Raw genomic sequence first — 19033 nt, forward strand, 5'->3', positions numbered from 1 at the left:
TCAACAATGGCAAGCAAGAATGTATAATTTATATAAATTGGAGTGGGGGCTTTTTTCAATTTTTCAATCATTGGATCAAGGAGAAAAAAGAAAATGGGTATGAAAATGTGGGGTTATTTTCAGATTATTACGAAGATTGAGAATGTATATAAATATGAATTGTACTTGTTAATAATGGATTTACACTGACCACTATTTGCTATTTTTATTTTGACTCGTGTACAGTAATGACTACCCGCCTTTGGATGATTTATGTTTTATTGTATATACTGCTTATATAATAAGTTGTTTTTTACTCTTATGCTGCACTAATGTGTTGCTGTGAACTTACAAAAAAAAAAAAAAAAAACTACAAAATAAATGCCACAAGGATGTGACCATCATCAACCCATCCATCACTGTATGCTTCCTCCCAGAGGACAAGCCCCGGTAGGGGCAGCGCCCACCCAAATCTCACCCCCTCCGGGCCACATATGATCCAGCCACTGGCAAGAGGGTGGTGTCTCCACTGATGTCAGGGGACAGGGTCTGCAGTACTGATGCCATCTCTCGCCGGGGAGCTATTTGGTCATTATCAATTCTTAGTGTTGTCTCCACCTTCCCCATATTTGGTCCAACTTTTGAGAGCAGCCTCTTCCATCTAAACCTACATGGGATTATCACGTTTGGAAACGATTCACGAGAATGGATATGGGCTATTGGATATTTGTGCCTGCTCTCCCTTAACTAGCACTTCTCAAAAATGACTTGAAAAAGAAGCATTGGCGCTCCTAATTGCGTAGAATTACCACTAGTATGCAGGACCAGCTGTTACACCAGCATGCTCACATACTCCTATGCACACTCCCACCGTCACTCAGTTACCCATCTGCAAGCTAACAAGCAAACACACACAGCAATGGATTTTTTTTTACTTCAGCTCTTCACTTTGAAGGATCCTCAGTCCAACTCCAAACTCCTTGTACTCTGATTCTATTTATCTGACCCACTGCCAGTCACCACTTGAAGAGAGTGATTGACAGTGAGGGGCTTCATTGTGCCCTGCGCTGGAAATGACAGTGTGATTCTAGGCCTTGTTTGTGATGAAAGAGCTGAAAGGCAGCATCCAGTTAAAAAGCATTATTGCCTGCTGGAGGACCATAACACAAAAAGAGAGGAAAAGTCCAAAGATGGGCTCACGCCTGCCCTTCCTCAAAGAATCACAACACAAAAATTGGCGTGACACTCTGATTTTGCTTGAAACCAGTTGTTCACAAGCATACATGCACTAATTTTCTCTAGCTATCTTCTACTAGTCTAACTCCCAGAAAGAGGGCAATTCCAAGAACTGGATGAGTAGGCTCACTCATGTAATGAGACATGCTTCATCATTTGCCGCCTTGTCCTACCATGGTAAGATGGTACTACCAGGGAGGACTCAACCTCAGGAGGGGGCTGGCCTGGGGTAGTTCTTAGAAAACCTTTATATTTTCTGGATAAAAAAATTGTTAAAAAAGCCTTAGGGTAAACCATATAGTATCCTTTATTCAGGTGGTTTCCTAGGCTTGTTTAAAAATAACAAAGGGTATTATCAGAAGACTTGTAGTTATAATCATCATTGTGTATCACTGAGTTGGTAACACTCTCATGCCAACATGTTTCTCTCAAATATTGCCTTTTGGCTTTTTCCTCTAGCCACCCAAATACCCGTGATCCATGCTCTGGTGATATCTAGATTGGACTACGGGAATGTACTATACTTGGATGCTGATAAATCTTCTTTGTAGCAGCCCCCGGGACAATGGGGGCTAGGAAGTTTAGCACTGTCTAGTTTCTAGGTAATTGTATCTATTCCAAGCCAGTGTTATGCCCGAGAAAAGAGAAACACCTTGAAATGACTGCCTGAGAAGAACTTACTGCACATAGCTAAACCCCTCATAAAGCCTGACTGATGTCTGCTCTGTTTGGGTCCCAATTCACACCCCGGTGGCCATCGTTGGCTGATCCCTTATCTTGAGCTGGAAGCTGGCTGAATATAGGAGCTGAAAAGGGTATGCATGAATACCAACCTGCACACATTTTTAATTTGACAGTTCACTCCTAGTGAATAATTAAGTGAAGTGTGAAAGGCATGCCTGTCAATTTGAATTATATTTTGTCACTATTACAGAGTGTATTTACTTTTTACTCTTTTGCACCTACACATTTTGTTGTTTTTTGGACACTTTTTCGTTTTAGACAAAGTGATTACCAATGATGAGAACAGTGGGCTTGTCTGGTGAATACCTGCCAGTTACCCCCTTGGTGGTTCGCCCGTGAGGGGTCACTCTGTCTGTCTCACATTTTTTCACTGAGATTAGGTGTGTACTGCTTAATTAGAAGCGGTTTGGTAGATTGAAAACATATATAGAAATCAGTCACCTTTTGTTCTTCCTTTAGAAAGATTGTCATTGGAAAGGAGTTTTTATTACCTTTGTAGGCATAGATGTGTGGCAATTAAACCATAAGTAAGGAATAGGTTTTTTGCAGAAATGTTAAAGTTTTGTGATGCATACACTTCGTAGAGTAGATAACCAAAACGATTTACACACAGCATCCTATGCCTTGGAGAACGGGTTTTGTTGATTAATGTGATTTGTGAGTGGAGGGCAACCCAGCTTTCTCCTTTATACCCTCTGGGCTCCTTTTTGTAGATATATGAATATAGGAGCTACCTCACAGGGAAGTGTATTCTCCTACCCCGGAACACACATCCCTTTCACCAGTGTGTTTGTGCTCTACACCCTCCTTTGCAGAAATGTCAGAGAGAATGTGCCTTGCATTGGATTGGTAGAAGCTCTGCTTTTAGAATGTATCACACGTTTTCATTAGCCTCGTCTTTCACCATTTACCTCCAGAACAGGATAAGAGACGGTCCCCCAGGGTTTTTGCTAGGAAGCCTGTACAACCCTGTACTTCACATTTTTGGAGCAAGTAACTTCCATGACTATAGTAGTGACAGGTGCCATGTGTGATCCTCCTGCCTTCTGTTTTTCAAGCCGGAGAAGAAAATGGAAGGCACAGAAAATTGATTTGTGAGAGTCCTAGATTGGCAGGAGGGAGTTGCATAGGCATTCAGGTATACAAAGCGGACTTTAGAGATTGCCATAGTACTTTGGGCCTACCAGCTGGGACTGATCTCCTAAGCAGATTGCAGTCTACGAAAGTCGTTCACTTCTTGGATTCGAGTTTTAATCTTATGCTTTTGTTTTTTTCATGTCGTAACGTGCCAAATAGCTTGACCTTGAAATGTTGATTGCAGTGGCTAGTGATTTAATAACATTTGTTTTCAAGCGTGGATATGGATGGTTAAAGTTTCTCAGTGTAGCCTCCTTATACAATTATTTAATTTGATGGGGAACAAATGATCATGCCAGGAAAAGGACAGCAGATTAAGGTTCCTTAACCCAAGTCTCATATCAGAGCCCTGGGGGTGAAGGGTAGTGAAGCCTGTCTGAAAACTGGAGCCTGAAACCTCATTACCACTACATGTTGTTGGTTGGAATTTGTACACTGTGAGCAGATCCCTAGCGCTCCATCGACGTGACTACTACCACTTCGTCTACAATGATTGCTGATAAAACGGGTGCAAGTGGATTTGGAAAGAGTTGCAACAACTCGGTATTTACATGTACAGAGTATTGGTTTTAAAAACATAAGAACATGTTGACAAAAGTCTTCTTTTTAGTCCTAAATATTGGGGCTATCATTATAAATAGAAACAGATGGGGCTATTGCTGTTTTATTGTTTCTACAGCCAAACGACCCATGTTATCATCCTCTAAAACACTTTTTTTTGCTTTGAAAACATCTATATTATGGTTGTGGTGTGTTATTTTTTTCCTTTTAAGAGACTTTTTGTTCTCCTGTGAAAAGCTGCATTTCAAAAACTAACCACAGAGTGGCAGTGCTTACCTATGTTTGGCTTGTTTCTCATCCTCCCCTCTGAGCAGTTCTAACATACTGCAGAATTATACAGAGCCGAAAGTCATTTCCCGTGTCTGGATTTGTTTGTCTCCCTTACGTTATTCCCTTCTAAGGCTCAGCAAGCAGTACGAAATCTTACGATCGACAATCCTTAACATAGTGAGCCACGTGCCCTTCTGTGCTGAGATATACACGTCAGAAATGCTCGACACCACAGTGCTTATGTCCTAAATTCACGCTCCTCACTGTGCCTGCTTGAGAGACAAATCCTACTCGGTAAGTGGGCTGAAGCTGTGTACAAGCAGAGAAAGTAACTCAACTAAGCCCACTCACACATTTTAGAAAAAATAGCTTGCCATCAGCACCGGCTTTTTTTGTTATTTAAAGAATTGTGAATCCATTGAGAACAATATGTTATCAAAAGAGACCTTGGATATCTTTTGTAATATTACAAGACAAAAGAGGGTTGTTGATGGTGCACCTGCCCTCTGCTTTTCTTCACTGATGTTTGAAGGCGGAGCAACCACAAATTAAGATGGCGTCACAGCACTATGCCTGATCACTTCTGCCCAGAGGACCTTTAGGTTTTTTGCATCGATCTCTTTAGTCTGGAGAGTACAGAAGTAAATTCGATCCTTGAGTGTATTCGGGGTGGTGATGGGCTAAACTGCTTGGTGTCCCTGTTGAACAAAACCTGGTACCACTTGCATACACAAACTTCTTGGCAGTGCCATATTTAGCCATGGAGAAGCAGTCGGAAAAGATAGTTGATACATCTTATAGTGGGGGTTTTGTTGGGTGATTTACCGATTTATTGTTTAAAGGAAGACCAGTAGCAGTGATTAAGAAATCATTTATAGCTGTGACATTGCTTCTCTTGACTAGCGGGACTGGACGGGCCATTCTGTCTCACTGGCAATTTCCCCAGTGGTCTGCAGGCTTGAGGTCTGCTTTCATTGTAGGGTGGGCTTCCAACCATGTCCCCATCGCCCCATTCTAGGCGTGGCCCCCCGAAGCGTGCGGTGGTTTGAACATTTTCGCTAATGCTGATTGTGGCTTTCAGTCTGACCCTGTTGAAGAGTGCTCTCAAAATCCATGATACATGTAAATATCTTGTACCTTAACGCTGTCTCATCTATCAGCTCTTTCGTACCATTTTCTACGTCTCAACATTTTTTGGAGTTATTGCTTTGTACGTATTTTAGTAGGGGGTGGAATAGCCTGTGCCCGTACTCATTATTTCAGCTATGCAGAGTCCTTAATTAACGTGTATGCGGCATGACGTCAGCATGGTGAACTCATGCTCTCCTGCGCTTAGCACAGTGAGTGTGCACTAAAAGTACCATTTTTGTAACTCCCCCACATTCTGAGAACAGCTGCAGTGGCGGTGACGTGGCTTGGGAGTTACAGCAACTTGAAACGGAATGAGGTGCCTCGAATTAAAGTCGCACTTGAAGCCACTTGACTGGTGAACGTCCAGTCTTCGAGAAGCTTCCAGAGTCCCCGAGGCAGCCTCGACGAAGAGCCACGCTGAGTGTCCCGTGCTCTCCTGGGGTTTCCCACTCCCAGACGGCGAAGTTCAGTACCGAGGGTTCGTCCGCGCCTCGTGACGTGCCGGCTTCCGGTGCCCGTGACGTGCCGGCTTCCGGTGCCCTTTACGTGCACCCTGTGCAGGCGGCGGAGGCCCTGTTAATCATTTATAGTACCTTGAGCTCGAGTGGTCCGTGTGTAACCTGATAAAGCACCGAGAAGGAACTTGTAGGACTAGACGGCAGTACAGCCATTGGACTCGAGGACAGACTGCTTCTGTGCGGACCTAATCTTGGCGAGATAACCTATAGAAGGGCCGCGTCCAAGTGACTGTGCGCTGGGAGAGGGGAGCAGCCGGTGGCAACAGGTGTTCACTCCCGGGTGTGGGCGCAGGGGGGAGGGGCAGGGGGAACCATCATTGTGTTCGAAGAAAAACATGGGCAGGTGTAAATTAAGCACGACTGAAGGGCCAGCCTCACCTTGTCACGACCTCTATAATGCAATGTCATCACTATAAGGCACGTCTCCAGTCAGTTCGGTGTTTAACATTGGTCCTAACTATGATGAGTGGAGCCAGTTTCCCCCCTCCCCCTAGTGTTTACACACATGCCATGGTTTGGCTACAGAATGGCTGTGGGTGATGATGCAACATGTCTTTCATGTCTGGGTACTTTGCTAGGCAGTAGTTGACCTTTAGCAGGCAATGCTTTGTATTAGCATGGGTTTAATGTTACTAGCCTCACAACAGAGGGGCTGAAATCATAAGCGCAACTTCAAGAGGGGTGGCCGAGGTCTGACAGCAGAGTCGTCACTACCTTTGCTTTGGCCTAGTGTGTTTTTTCACAGGATGACTCCTGGCGATGTGCCAATGTTCTAGCCGGGAAGGTTCCCCCTCTATTGATGACTCCAGGAAGTCATCGTATTTCTATGTCCCCCCTGAAGATTATAGAAGAGGCATATGTTCGAGCAAATGGTAAAGTACTATCCTGACTACCAGGCCGCCGTTGTTTTCGGGTGCCAGCTGTAGTCTTCACAGGCAGGACACGCCCAGTCGAGGTGCCACTGCATGGACAGTTTAGATGGGTTCAATAAGTGAAACTCCAGTCATAGCAGGATTTCACTTCCCTGGGCTGAAAGTGGTCGGTGGTCCCTGTTGCTCAGTAACCATGAATCTTTGATGCCGCCATCACGGAGAGCCAGAACCCCATCGGACTGATCGTTAATCGTCACTAGCAGACTGCAGGCGGTCTAGCTATAGGAAGGATTCAAGACGAACGTCAAAACCAAAACATCGCTGGTGAAACAGTGCATGGTGTATCTACGCGCACTGCCAGCATAATAGGAAAGGCACTTCATGGTATCTGGAGGTAGCTGAACATAATAGCAGCACCTATACTGACCTCTTTTGATTTTATCAAAGATTCATGGTTGTAGTGGGATACTATTGTTTTCTCCTAAGGAAGGTTTTTGGCTCTGAATCAATATATGCCATAACCGAAACGCGTCTGTGCTCTGCTGGGTGGAAATGCACTAAGTCATTGGACAAAGAACTCCTTTCAAAGTGACTAACAATACATTTTGGAGTGTGATCCTATATAACAGTTTTGACTAGTGTATTTCCCTCTTATGAATTAGGAATTGTTTTCCTTATGTACTGTCCCATTATATATTGTGGTTTTTAATTGTGTTTTTTAACCTTGTTTTTAATATATCAAAATAAAATGTACATTCATTTTCTTGTATGACTGTATTGGTTACATCATTTGTTGCTTCTTAGTTATGTTATTGATACTGATTGTGTATGTGTGTTTCTAAACTGCGGTTAGTCCAAAAATTCACCCGAAGGGGAATCTTTTCTGACAACTTGTTTATGTACTGTTGCATGGACCAGCATGTGACAAAGCAGTGAGAATGTCTGTGGGGCCTTTAGACACAGGAAGGTGGCCCAAGTCTGAATTTTCTATTGTAATGTGTGATTTGGAACGTTTGTGTCATAGGTTTGCAAACAAAAGCTAGTAATTTACTCAGTTGCTAATAGTACATTTAGGAATGAGAGTCAAACTCTCTGAACATGGTTCCCAATGCAAAAACCTGTTGTCCCTCAGTCATTGCTTAATTTGAGCCGGCGGTCGCAGATGGGTCCCACTTTTGTCATTTTTTTGGTGATGGCACATATTTTTCACTATCAGACTTTCACCCAGAACATGAAAGAAAGACAGAAAAGAGGGAAAAGATGAAGAAGAGAAAGACGGAAAAACTGTAACAAAAATGCAGGGATGAAAAAGAAACTGCAAGTTTGAGAAAATAAGTAAACAGTGTAATTTTCTTCGATACTATTATAGAGATAAGTAAGCAGCTGATGTGATACTTTTTACTTTGCCGCATCCATGTGAAACCCATGACTTTTTGACAATTTATATCACATACGTTTGTGATTTAACACAGACAACATGGTTCTGAAATAAAATGCACTGATCAGAAAACATGTAGGGGCAGATTTACAATAACTGGCGCAACCCCAAGGATGCGCCAGTTATTGTGCGCCACAGCTTCGCCACCCATGGTGCGCTGCATTTACAATGCGGTGCACCATGTGGCAAAAACGGCACAGATGCGTGACGCATCTGTGCCGTAAAGGCGGCGCATTGCTGGCGTTGCTTCGCAAGCGCGATGCAGCTCCAGCAATGCTCTGGGGGGCCCTATCTGTCCAATGCTGCGTCAAGCCTTACGCCTGCTTCAAGCAGGCGCAGGGTTCCGACGCAGCATTTTCCTAAAAGTGCCTGCGTGAAATCTAGTAGATTTCACGCAGGCACTTTTGCGAGGCGCACCTGCCCTGGAACGCCCACCCTGCGCCGGAACGCCCACATGTGGCGCAGGGCTTTACAACGTGACGCATCTGCCTAGATGCGTCACGTTCTAAATGGGTCGCAGGGATGCGCCACGTTTACGTCGCCGTTGCGTGACGCAACGGCGGCTTAAACGTGGCGCAAGTCCGACATAAATCTGCCCCGAAGAGTTCTCCTCCATCGTAGTGTCATCATACTCAGAGAAGCTCTGCAAAAGGAAAACTTCCAAAGAAAAAGTCTGTATGCATTTTCGTACTTGGTCGGGTTAGACTGCAAATTATCTCACTTATTGGGGGGGGGGGGGACTTGGCAAAGGTAAAAGGTCAAGCGAAAATGTAAAAAATAAGAGGCCTTATTTAGAGTTTGGAGGATGGGTGTTCCATGACAAATGTTTTAAGTGCCCAAGGATATAATGCTCTTGTAATAAAGCGGGCTCAGTGTCCATCGTGTTTGCCTGCCAAACTGTAAATCAGGCCCAAAGTTTTGAAAGGGCAAAACTGCTCACCCCTGAAGCTGCTTTGCTCAGTAGCGATTTCTTCCTTAGGAAGCAACTGTCTCATCTGCGGTAGTTGCAGGCTGTGGTGTATTGAGCCAGTGCTTAATTTGTAATATATTAGTGTCAGGGCTCTGACCAGGAGGCCACTGCAGCTTGCACCACCCATTGCCCTTATCATAGCTGCCAAAACAACTTCTAACCATCTCTCTCGGATGTAAATGCGGCAGTTCAGATTATTCCAGGTCCCCAAAGCTAAAGGAATGGCTGGGGAGGCTGATATTGGCACTATTTTAACCCCTTCTATGCTCATGACGGAGCCGTTCCGTCATGAGCCTCGGTTGAGCTGTGCTCATGACGGAGCGGTTCTGTCATGGCCCGCTCAGCGCGCCTGCGCGGTGCGAGTTCCGCGCCTGCGCTGGACGTTCCATTGAGCGGGCGGGGCCATGACGGAACCGCTCCGTCATGAGCACAGCTCAACCTCGGCTCGTGACGGAGCGGCTCCGTCACGAGCATGCGAGCGCCGCTCAGCGCCCCCGCCCCCTTAGCGCTGCGGCGGAATTCCCGCCGCAGCAAAGGGGTTAAAGTATATTGTATTCCTAAAGAAACTGTTGTTCTGCTCATCTGTAAATTATATGAGTAGCGCCACCTTGTGGTGCACTGTTCTCAGTATGGTGTTGACAATTAGGTGCTGGTGGCAAGCACCGGAAACCAATAAAGTGCTGGTGCCAGTGCCAGAAAGCACCGGCTCAAATTAAGCACTGATTTGAGCCCTCTGTGTATATGGTTGTTGCTACTTGTACACCCTTCTGTCCCTTCATAACCCAGCGTAATAGCTCCATAGTCACCTTTAAAATGATGAAAATCATCAGTCGTGCATTTGAGGCTAAAGTGTTGTTTATTCGTCACCACCACACAGTGTCACATGACTGTCTTGGGGTGTGCACTAATAGTCCTTGAAATAAGCAAGCCACACCTCATCACTCACCACACTAGGCCCACTTCCAGTCACTCGGCTGTGGGATTTATGAGGCACCGAATCTGGCAGATGTTGAAGCAGCAGCTTCTCAACCTAGGCCTCAAAGAAAGATTTGTGGGGCGATTTATATAGAAAATTGATGCAAAAGCGAAGAAATGCCAGCAGCAAACCTGTTTTGGTGCCTAAGGACGAGGCTGGGGAAGATTGAGAATTGGTTAGTTCAGCTGGTAAAATTGGGGTAAGTGGCTCTTTGCATCATTGGTGGGTGGTAATAGTAAAGCAAGCTTGTGGCACAAAAGTGCAGATTTGACCTTGCAATAATCTCACGACTCATATATTTTCGTGCTGCAGAAAAGAAAGACTTAGATCTGTTTGGGGCCCCTTTTACCATCCATCTGTTGCACTAGCACCTTTATGGCCCGAACATTTCCTTTTTTCCTCACCATGTTTTACATTCTTTAATCTCAGTTATGGAGTCACCATAGAGGGCAGGTTACTGATGCTGTTGACCTGGCTGCATGCCTACCTAATTGCATTTTGGCATGCCGGCCGTAGCCACAGTGATCATAGTTCCAGCAAAACATCAGCTACATTGTTTTGCTCTTGCTGATATTAGAGCTCAAGAAAACTCCCGCCTATTACAGGCCTTGAGCAAGAACCAGTGTAAATGGGGATCTCAAGATGTTTTTGTAATCTCGATAAACCAAGTCTATCCCTGCCCAGTAGCGGTCGGTGGTGGCATTTGGCGATGCAGCGCGAGAAACGAAATTCGTTCTGTTGGTTATATCATGAATCTATTTACCTTCTACGATAGCGTATTTATTTTATAAAACCTTCTTAAATTTGTAGTAACTGTTAAGGCTTCCTTCGAAGGTCATGCAATAAATAAATTATTAAATACAATAACTGCAGATCCAAAGGGCCAACAGTAACAAACAACTCTTACCACACTTCAGAAAGCCACCAAGACTGTTTTCTTCAAACAGCACCTACCCAAGAACTGTTTGGTCAAGGTGGAAAACATCTGTAGGCCCTGCCCTTTGCACCCCAGGCACTCACCTTTAACCCTTTTCGCTTCACTCCATCCTTCTTCCTCTGTTGTCCTAGGCGTCTTTCCCAACTCTATCGTCGTTTGTTTCTTTCCCCAATCCCTAGTCCATTAAGATCTCCTCCCCTGGTGTGCAGCTTTTTGCTGCCTATGTCTAGGTGTGCGCTTTAAAAGTCCCTGTAATATTTTACTTCATTATTTTTCGAATGTAATCCCACATTTTGCCTCCCTTCACTACAGAGTAAAACTGGTACTATTGCAGGTAAAAATAATAGCATAGATGTTCAACAGCAAGTGCCCGCAGGTGCATGTTTTTTTTATCTTACTCAAATAATCTAAAACATTTTTTAATGTTGCATTAACAAAGTTGGTCTCCCGCGACCTGTCTTTTTGCTTCCTAGGGCTTTAAGGATTCCGTCTGCAGTTCTAAGATGTTCCACAGTGGGGCGGTAGACAGCAGTACAACACATGCACCCACCATTCCCGTGCACTCAAAACTTTAGTGGTGATATCATCACCTCTAAGATGCTTCCTTCACTGCTTCTGCTTGGGTAGAACCCTGCTCTGGCTGTAGAAAACCAGATACCCGGCTGCCTTTCAGGGACTTGTGCGCGTCGTTCCGATTGTGACACTTTTATAAGGGCGCTGGACAGCTGTGAATGCTGTAGTATGCCTGTCTAATTGTATTATCAAAGAGTGAGCCTAGCACGGAAGGGTCACGCAGTGCTGTGCACGGCCGGTGACGGAAGCACGACAGCTTACAAGAAGGCGGAGGGTACATTGTTAACAAAGCCCCGGAGGAGTATCAATATTACGTTTTCATAGTGCCTTGTGACGTTCTACATAGCGTGCTGCACGGAATCGGTTGCGTTTTTAACACAGTACGTTGTTTTACGTGGCCGCCACCGGAGAGGCAGGTTTTAGAGGAAGGCACGCTCCGCGTGGCAGATGGGGTGCGGGTGTGGAAGGGGGAGGGAAACAGATGTGTAGTGTCACATTTCACTGCAGCATTCAATGTCTTTGTTTCAAATTATAAATGGAGCTAATGGCTCTTGGCATGTGCGCTCACCGAACAAGCTTTTTTGCTGCCATGACCTAAACTAATGCACAAAGAAACCTTCCCGTGTGAGCGCGCTTTAGGGGCCTCTTTTTGCTGGTCACCAGGCGAAATGAAATGCATGGGGATATGCGCCCCTTAAACAGACACACGTTGAAGACTTCCTCTGGCAGGAAACTCTGGCGCACGGGCCCCCAAAACACCATTCTCCGTGATGTAAACACAGAACATAAATCTATGAAGCGACAGGGCAGTTGGGGCCCATTGCGAAAGGGGGGGGGGGGAAGAAAGCACCGACCCGAGGCTCAATGTAAGTGTGATAAAGGCCGCTTTATTGGAAGCAGGTGCATTCTACACAATAACATCCTTGGCCTGCGCCGCACAATCTAAACCTCATGCATATGTAATTTCCTGCCTCACCCCCACCCCCTCCCCTAACTGATTCCCACAATCCACAACAATAACAATTAGCATAACGTCAATTTGCCTCTCCACCTGGCTAAATACTTTATTGTGCTTGACCTACCCCCCGATAATCCAAACAGTTCTCCTGCTCTTCCCCCATATATTAGGAAGAAACGCCCCAACATACAGAATGCATCCCCACACCTGCTCCAGCGACAAGGAAAACCCCCCCCCACCCTATCCAAACCCCCCTGTTTGCACCAGCCTCCAACAAAGCCTGCCCAAGATCCCCGTTACCCCACGGTCCCCGCAAAAGGCCTACCCCCGTAAGTAGCGATGCCAGCCCTTGGGCCCCCCCCCCCGATCATGACCCAGGGAGGGAGGGTGGGAAAAATGTTCAAGACGCCACCCCCCGCCCGGCGGCCGAGACCCCTCACTTAAAATGGTGTCTCTGCCTCGTGGCCGGGCGGGACCCCGGCCCAGCCCACAGGAAGCCCCTCCAAGCCCCGCCCCCCAGCCCAAAAGCTACCAAAACTAAGCCTGTCCCCGGGCGGCGCTAATTCTACCCCCTGTTCCCCCCCTCTCCCCGGCCCCCAAATTCCCCCGGGCGGGGCAGGCCTCCCTTCGGTCGGCCCCCCCCCCCAGGACCCCATTGTGGTTTATCAGTGAACTGCCGTAGAGGTTTAGTGAGAAGTTCAATGTAGTCGTTATGAGTGCTTGCAGGATCTGTGCGTGTGCGTGATAGGAAAATGTTACCCTATAGTTAGCTTTCCTAATCTTTATATTAAATCACTAAAGTAGGTAAACTAAAAAGGAAAGCGTTAAAAGATGAAAACCAGACGTCAATTTGAGTTTCTTTTTTGAACAGCGGAAAAAAGAGGGAAAAAACGTGATAACAAAGACACAAGTAAAACAAGAAACATTCGTGTTATCAAACATGGAAAATTTAATACGTGGAAAAGTCCCACCCGAAAAACCAGGAACAACATTTTTTAAATCACTTAATAACAGAAACCCCTACACCTGAACCATAACAGTGTTGTTCTTTCCTTTAGAACGTATGTCCTTAAGACAGTGGCACTGAAATTATGCAGCAGAGGTTGCTTCATTATGCGTCAAGAAAAGGCAAAGTAAGAAGCACATTAAAAGTTAGTACTCATTATTGTGACATTTGTTAATACTATCCGGGCAAAGGCTTCACTTCTAACCATCTGACACAAAAAATACACAAATAAGCAGCAGAAAATGAACTAGGCAACCTTTGCGGAAAGCCTTTCCTCTGTGCAGCAAAAAGTATTGCTGTGTTTTTAGTAACTTTTGATCCGTTTGAGCTACAAAAATATATTTTTTGTTAAATTGACAGATTATGCAGCAGATGTTGGAATATGTGGCAAATGCGGAAAATCCATAAGTATGTGGAAAACACAGAGCCCCCAAATCGCCTAATTCCGGAGGCCCTGCCTTTAGTCCCCAAATGCCCAGAACTACAACTACAGTGCACAGAACCGTAAACCTTATCATTTATACAAAAGTTTCAGCTGGAATTCAGCCCATCATTTTGCTTTCTGTATTTATTGATCTGGGTGTTATCCTGTTCCTGCTTTTTCCATTACATGTTTCCTGTATGTAAGCACAATCGAACTTGTTGGCAATGGTAGTGTGGGCCTTGACATCACATTGCGTTATCCCCATCCAAATTTGCTGGCATGTTTTAGGAGGATTTTTAGGTCGCAGCCTAATAGACAGCGCAGCTATATGGTATCCAAAAGGCATCTTTGGGGGTTTCCAGGAGTTGACCTGGGAACACATTCTGCCTGTTGCTTGCGTTGGCTTTGTGGTCTGTAACTCACATTTCAGGTATCTTGTTCAGCTGCACAGAAACATCTTGAGGCTAGGCTAGGATAGCTATATTAGTTGATATGGTCAGGCTGTTCATAATTTACAGTCCGTAAGTAATGTTAACCTCATAGGAGCATCGAACGTTCAGCGCCCAGTGCTGAACGTTCGAAGAACGAATGCTGGCCCGTCGGCCAACGGTCGTGCGCAGCACTGGCAAGGTAGTGCTTGCGACGACCGTTGGCCGACGGCAGCACTTAAGGGGTTAATTACATTTCTTAGTTGCATTTCTTTTACTGATTGCTGCAAATCTGCTTCAAACTAGACTATGCTAGTTCCAACAAATACATAGTAAACTTCCTTCATGTCTTTCCTTTGTTTACAATGGACATGCATATAGCACAAAAGGTTATGATCTGTTTCCATAGTTCCCTTGGGGACTAGAGGTTCATATTCTAGGTTTGCGGGAATCACCCGTTACTCTCAAAGGTTAGGCGTGCAGGTGAGGCACTGGGACCTATTAGGATTTGGGCCTACAGGTACCGATGTGGTAAGGAGACTCGGTCCCTACATCCTGACGTCCTGTTCTCTCGAGGCACAGTTCTGTTTCCAAACAGAGTCCTTGCAACAACCAGAGGACTTTGATTGCAACGAAGATGTCACAGGAGCGAATTTGGGAGTGGATTTTACTAAAAATATCTTGTGATGCTGTCTGTTTTTAGGATGTTATCTTTGAGGTTGTTCTGCACTGACCTCAATGTCGTGCAGAAAGCGAGCTGTAAACTGCTGTATCATTCTTACTGTACGTCTCTTCCAGTAACCCCTGTGCTTGATTTCGAATGCATTCATTTGTTTTAGGTCTTGGGCCGCAAGGTTTTTGTCATTGTTGTTCTGCATTTTGTTGTTACTGCTTGTTATGAATTTGAACAGCAATTGACACTGTACAAGCCTGCGTACTAGTTCATTCTTTACCTGTTTGGTACTATTAACTTGTGCTAGTCCTGCTGTTATGTAATGCTAAATGGTTTTCTTTGCTTTTGTGCAGGAGACAAGCCATATCACTGTAAACTTTCTGCAGAGGAACCCATGATAACATCGCCAGTTGATCCCCATCCTGCTCTGGATCAGGGAGAAGCCATCAATCGCAGTGATGATGAGTGTAAACCTGACGTGGGCACGTCTTTTGCTTCTTCTGAGACAGACATAAAGTCTGAAGTTCCTTGCGAAATAAAAATTCCAGTTTTTTATCCAAGCAAAGAGCTTCCTGGCTCCAGTAAGCAGCCCCCAGGCACTGGCGCTGCTTCAGGTTCTGGACAGACGTCTGTGAACACAGTAGACTTGCACAATGTATTGGCGCCTGATCCCAGTCTCTTGGCTGAAAAGACCCCTGACCTCAAGGAGCACCTCAAGCTTGAAAAGAATAATGATGCAGATCCAGTGATGGCTCCACTTGATCTCAGTGAAAAGTCAAGCAGGGCCGCCTCATGCAATAAAGACTCTACCTCAGCCATTAAGTCTGCTTTGGTTGTCCATCCATGTCCCTTCTGTGATCATAAGACATTCTACCCAGAAGTACTGTGGATGCACAAAAGAATTTGGCACAAAGTAAGCTGTAGTGCCATGGCTCCACAATGGATTCAACAAAACGGTTTCAAGAACATGAAAAGCAACTCGCTTTTCTTGGCAAGGAATGGACGCACTGGTCCGCCACCAGCACTTGGTGGCAAAGAGTGTCAGCCTTTGCCAGTGGCCAGATTTGCACGTACCCAGGTGCCAGGTGTAGTGGCCATACCCAAAACCAATGCAGCACTTGCTGCGAGCACTTCAAAACTGCAGGGTGGATCTCAAACAAGGGACTATAATGTGTTGGGGCAGGGTGGCTCAAAGCCTTCAATTCTTGATGGATACAAGCAGCCCAAATTAAACCATGCCCAAGAGCAGCACAGCACAGCAGGTCTGCTGCAGAAGCCTAAGTTTGAAGTAAACCCTAAAGTGGCACAATCAGGAAGCTATATTCGAAGCCACACACCTACCCAAAATCCTACACCCAGGCAAGGCGCACAACCCTCAGTCAGCAAGCAAGCGGAGAAGTATGCAATCCTCCAGGGAGCTGCAAGCCCATCAACATTTAGTAAGCACTCTACACCTGACACTGTGAAGGGCAAACCCAACTTGCCACCCCCCTATCTCTCTGTGTGTAAGCCAGATTCCTATCTTAAGCATGAAGGTCCTTCAGTGCCCTTGCGGGAGTCTCATTCCCAGGCTATGAATGAGCTGAGGACATTGGCCAACTGTTCAACGGGGGCCCGGACAAGTCCACTAATGCCGGCTCAGCCCAGCTCTGCAGGTGCTCCCCCATCGTATAATTCCAGCATTAAACAAGAGACCTCATCTGAGGGGCACGACAAGCGCCTGGACATTTTGAACATATTTAAGACCTACATCCCAAAGGACCTCGCCACACTGTACCAAAGCTGGGGTGCCAATACTTCCAATCTGGATCATGCAGGTAAGTTGATTTGGTGCCCATTGTTGAACTTTAGTCTTGGAATAGGAGCTTTAACCAAAATTCAAAGTGGGCCGATGTTATTAGTTTCCACTAAATTGTTATCCCACTGAAACACCTTGATATTATGGCAGTTTACTCCGAGAGTGCTTTTACAACTTCAAGCTTGTACATTTTACTGTTACTTGAATGTTAGGCTGAGCTTCTCAGACACAGGCCACTCACAAAATATTATGGCATAAGACAGTTTTCCCCAAACTGTGGGTTGAAATCCACTGTTGAGTCGCAGGGTGATGTTTGGTTGGTCGGAAAAGTCCATGCAATAAATAAAGATGCCTTCAAATTCTGTTCCCCTTGTTACATGCCAGAGCTTAAGTGAATTATGTGACCATCTTACTGGGGTACCTGTTGTAAAAAGAAAGGCTGTCGGATATTTTCTGGTAACACAGCAAAATGTGAATACCTGTAAATGAACGGTTTACATTCAGCAGTTAGGGAATAGAAAAACTAAGCATTTTTTTTGTAATTCTGATGTGTGCTGGAAACTGAGATTTTAAAAAGATTGGAACAAATCAAGACACTGATGTCTCTCCCCTGAGGCGGAAGCCGGGGGCTCGGTTTCTGATCGATTTTTAATATTCTGCATATTTTTAAAACTGTTTATTTAAATTGTATTTGGTGCATGTTGAGTTGATCTAATAACTACCTGCACGTCTTTCTGCCCCCTCGAACCCGATTCCCAGCGCGCATTTACATTTCCGGCGCTTGGGGAGAAGGGGTTCGGCCATCTTGGGTGAGGGAGGGGTAGCGCTGCAGCTGCTGGCCGCTTCCCGCCCTCCCAGACTACTTAATACGGTGAACAGCTCTGCGCGCGGACTTCACTGATGTCTCTCCCCTGAGGCGGAAGCCGGGGGCTCTGTTTCTGATCGATTTTTAATATTCTGCATATTTTTAAAACTGTTATTTTAAATTGTATTTGGTGCATGTTGAGTTGATCTAATAACTACCTGCACGTCTTTCTGCCCCCTCGAACCCGATTCCCAGCGCGCATTTACATTTCCGCCGCTTGGGTAGAAGGGCTTCGGCCATCTTGGGTGAGGGAGGTGTAGCGCTGCAGCTGCTGGCCGCTTCCCGCCCTCCCAGACTACTTAATTCGATGAACAGCGCTGCGCGCTGACTTCACTGATGTCTCTCCCCTGAGGCGGAAGCCGGGGGCTCTGTTTCTGATCGATTTTTAATATTCTGCATATTTTTTAAAACTGTTATTTTAAATTGTATTTGGCGCATGTTGAGTTGATCTAATAACTACCTGCACGTCTTTCTGCCCCCTCGAACCCGATTCCCAGTGCGCATATACATTTCCGGCGCTTGGGGAGAAGGGGCTCGGCCATCTTGGGTGAGGGAGGGGTAGCGCTGCAGCTGCTGGCCGCTTCACGCCCTCCTCACACCGGATATCAGGACATGAACTTCCGTCCGCGCAGCGGGCGGGCGCGCCAAAGGCAAGCCCATCTGCGCCCATCCGCACCTGGACCGGGCCCAGGGCCAAGACCCCTGCTCGGGCTCCCCCATATCATAAGTTAGTCTACTCTCACAGTGCCCTAATGGAGCTTCGACCAACCCCTTCCTCCCGTTGTACAAAACATGACCTATTACAAAACCCTAGTGCGGTTAACATGATATGCCCCCACTGTAACAGTACGATTCTTATTAACAACTTTAGGACTCTCCCTAAATCTCTAAGCGACGTCAACGAGGTGGTCATTCTTATGGCCCTCATCAATGCGCGGTCACTGGGCAAACACTGCCAAGAAATAGCGGACCTTTTCATTGATAACAACTTAGATGCTCTTTTTATCACAGAGACATGGACTGATGATGCATCCGCCCCTGACCTCGTAACTGCAGTCCCTCCAGGCTACAAGGCCTATCGACAGGATAGGGTTAGAAAAAAGGGAGGGGTCTGGCCATTATAGCAAGAGACCGGTTCGAGGTCCGAACATCATCTATTCCCGTCCCATCATGTGAAGCTATGCACTTTAACATAAAGTTCACTGCCCTTTTTAACTTTAAGGGAGTTCTTCTATACCGTCCCCCAGGGACAAGAGCAGCCTTTCTGACCAACTTAAGCACGATAACAGAATCGATTGCCACCGAAGAGTCTACGACAGTTATGGGCGACTTAAATTTCTACCTAGAAAAAAAAAACGATAGGGACACCGCCGCCCTCACATCAGACCTAGAAATCATGGGCCTTAGACAATTGGTCACCTCTCCCACCCACCAGGCAGGACATACGCTGGACAGCATTTTTTCCAACGTAGAGGGCTTGCACATATTAAACATTCTACCCATGCCATGGACGGATCACTTTGCCATATTCAGCGGCCT

The 19033-nt window shown here is 45.9% G+C and overlaps 1 protein-coding gene across 5 annotated transcripts in view; it reads left to right on the forward strand.

The window, feature by feature from the left end:
• The window catches only part of ZNF516 (zinc finger protein 516), a 324879-nt gene that overhangs the window by 277524 nt on the left and 28322 nt on the right, over positions 1-19033 (forward strand). For all 5 annotated transcript variants that reach the window (XM_086965230.1, XM_086965231.1, XM_086965229.1 and 2 more), the window contains exon 4: positions 15185-16648. In XM_086965230.1, coding sequence (XP_086821356.1) covers positions 15185-16648 — 1464 coding nt within the window. The remainder of the gene's footprint in view (positions 1-15184; positions 16649-19033) is intronic.

This window comes from Lissotriton vulgaris, chromosome 4_1, assembly GCF_964263255.1.
Source record: "Lissotriton vulgaris chromosome 4_1, aLisVul1.2, whole genome shotgun sequence".
Taxonomy (NCBI): Eukaryota; Metazoa; Chordata; class Amphibia; order Caudata; family Salamandridae; genus Lissotriton; species Lissotriton vulgaris.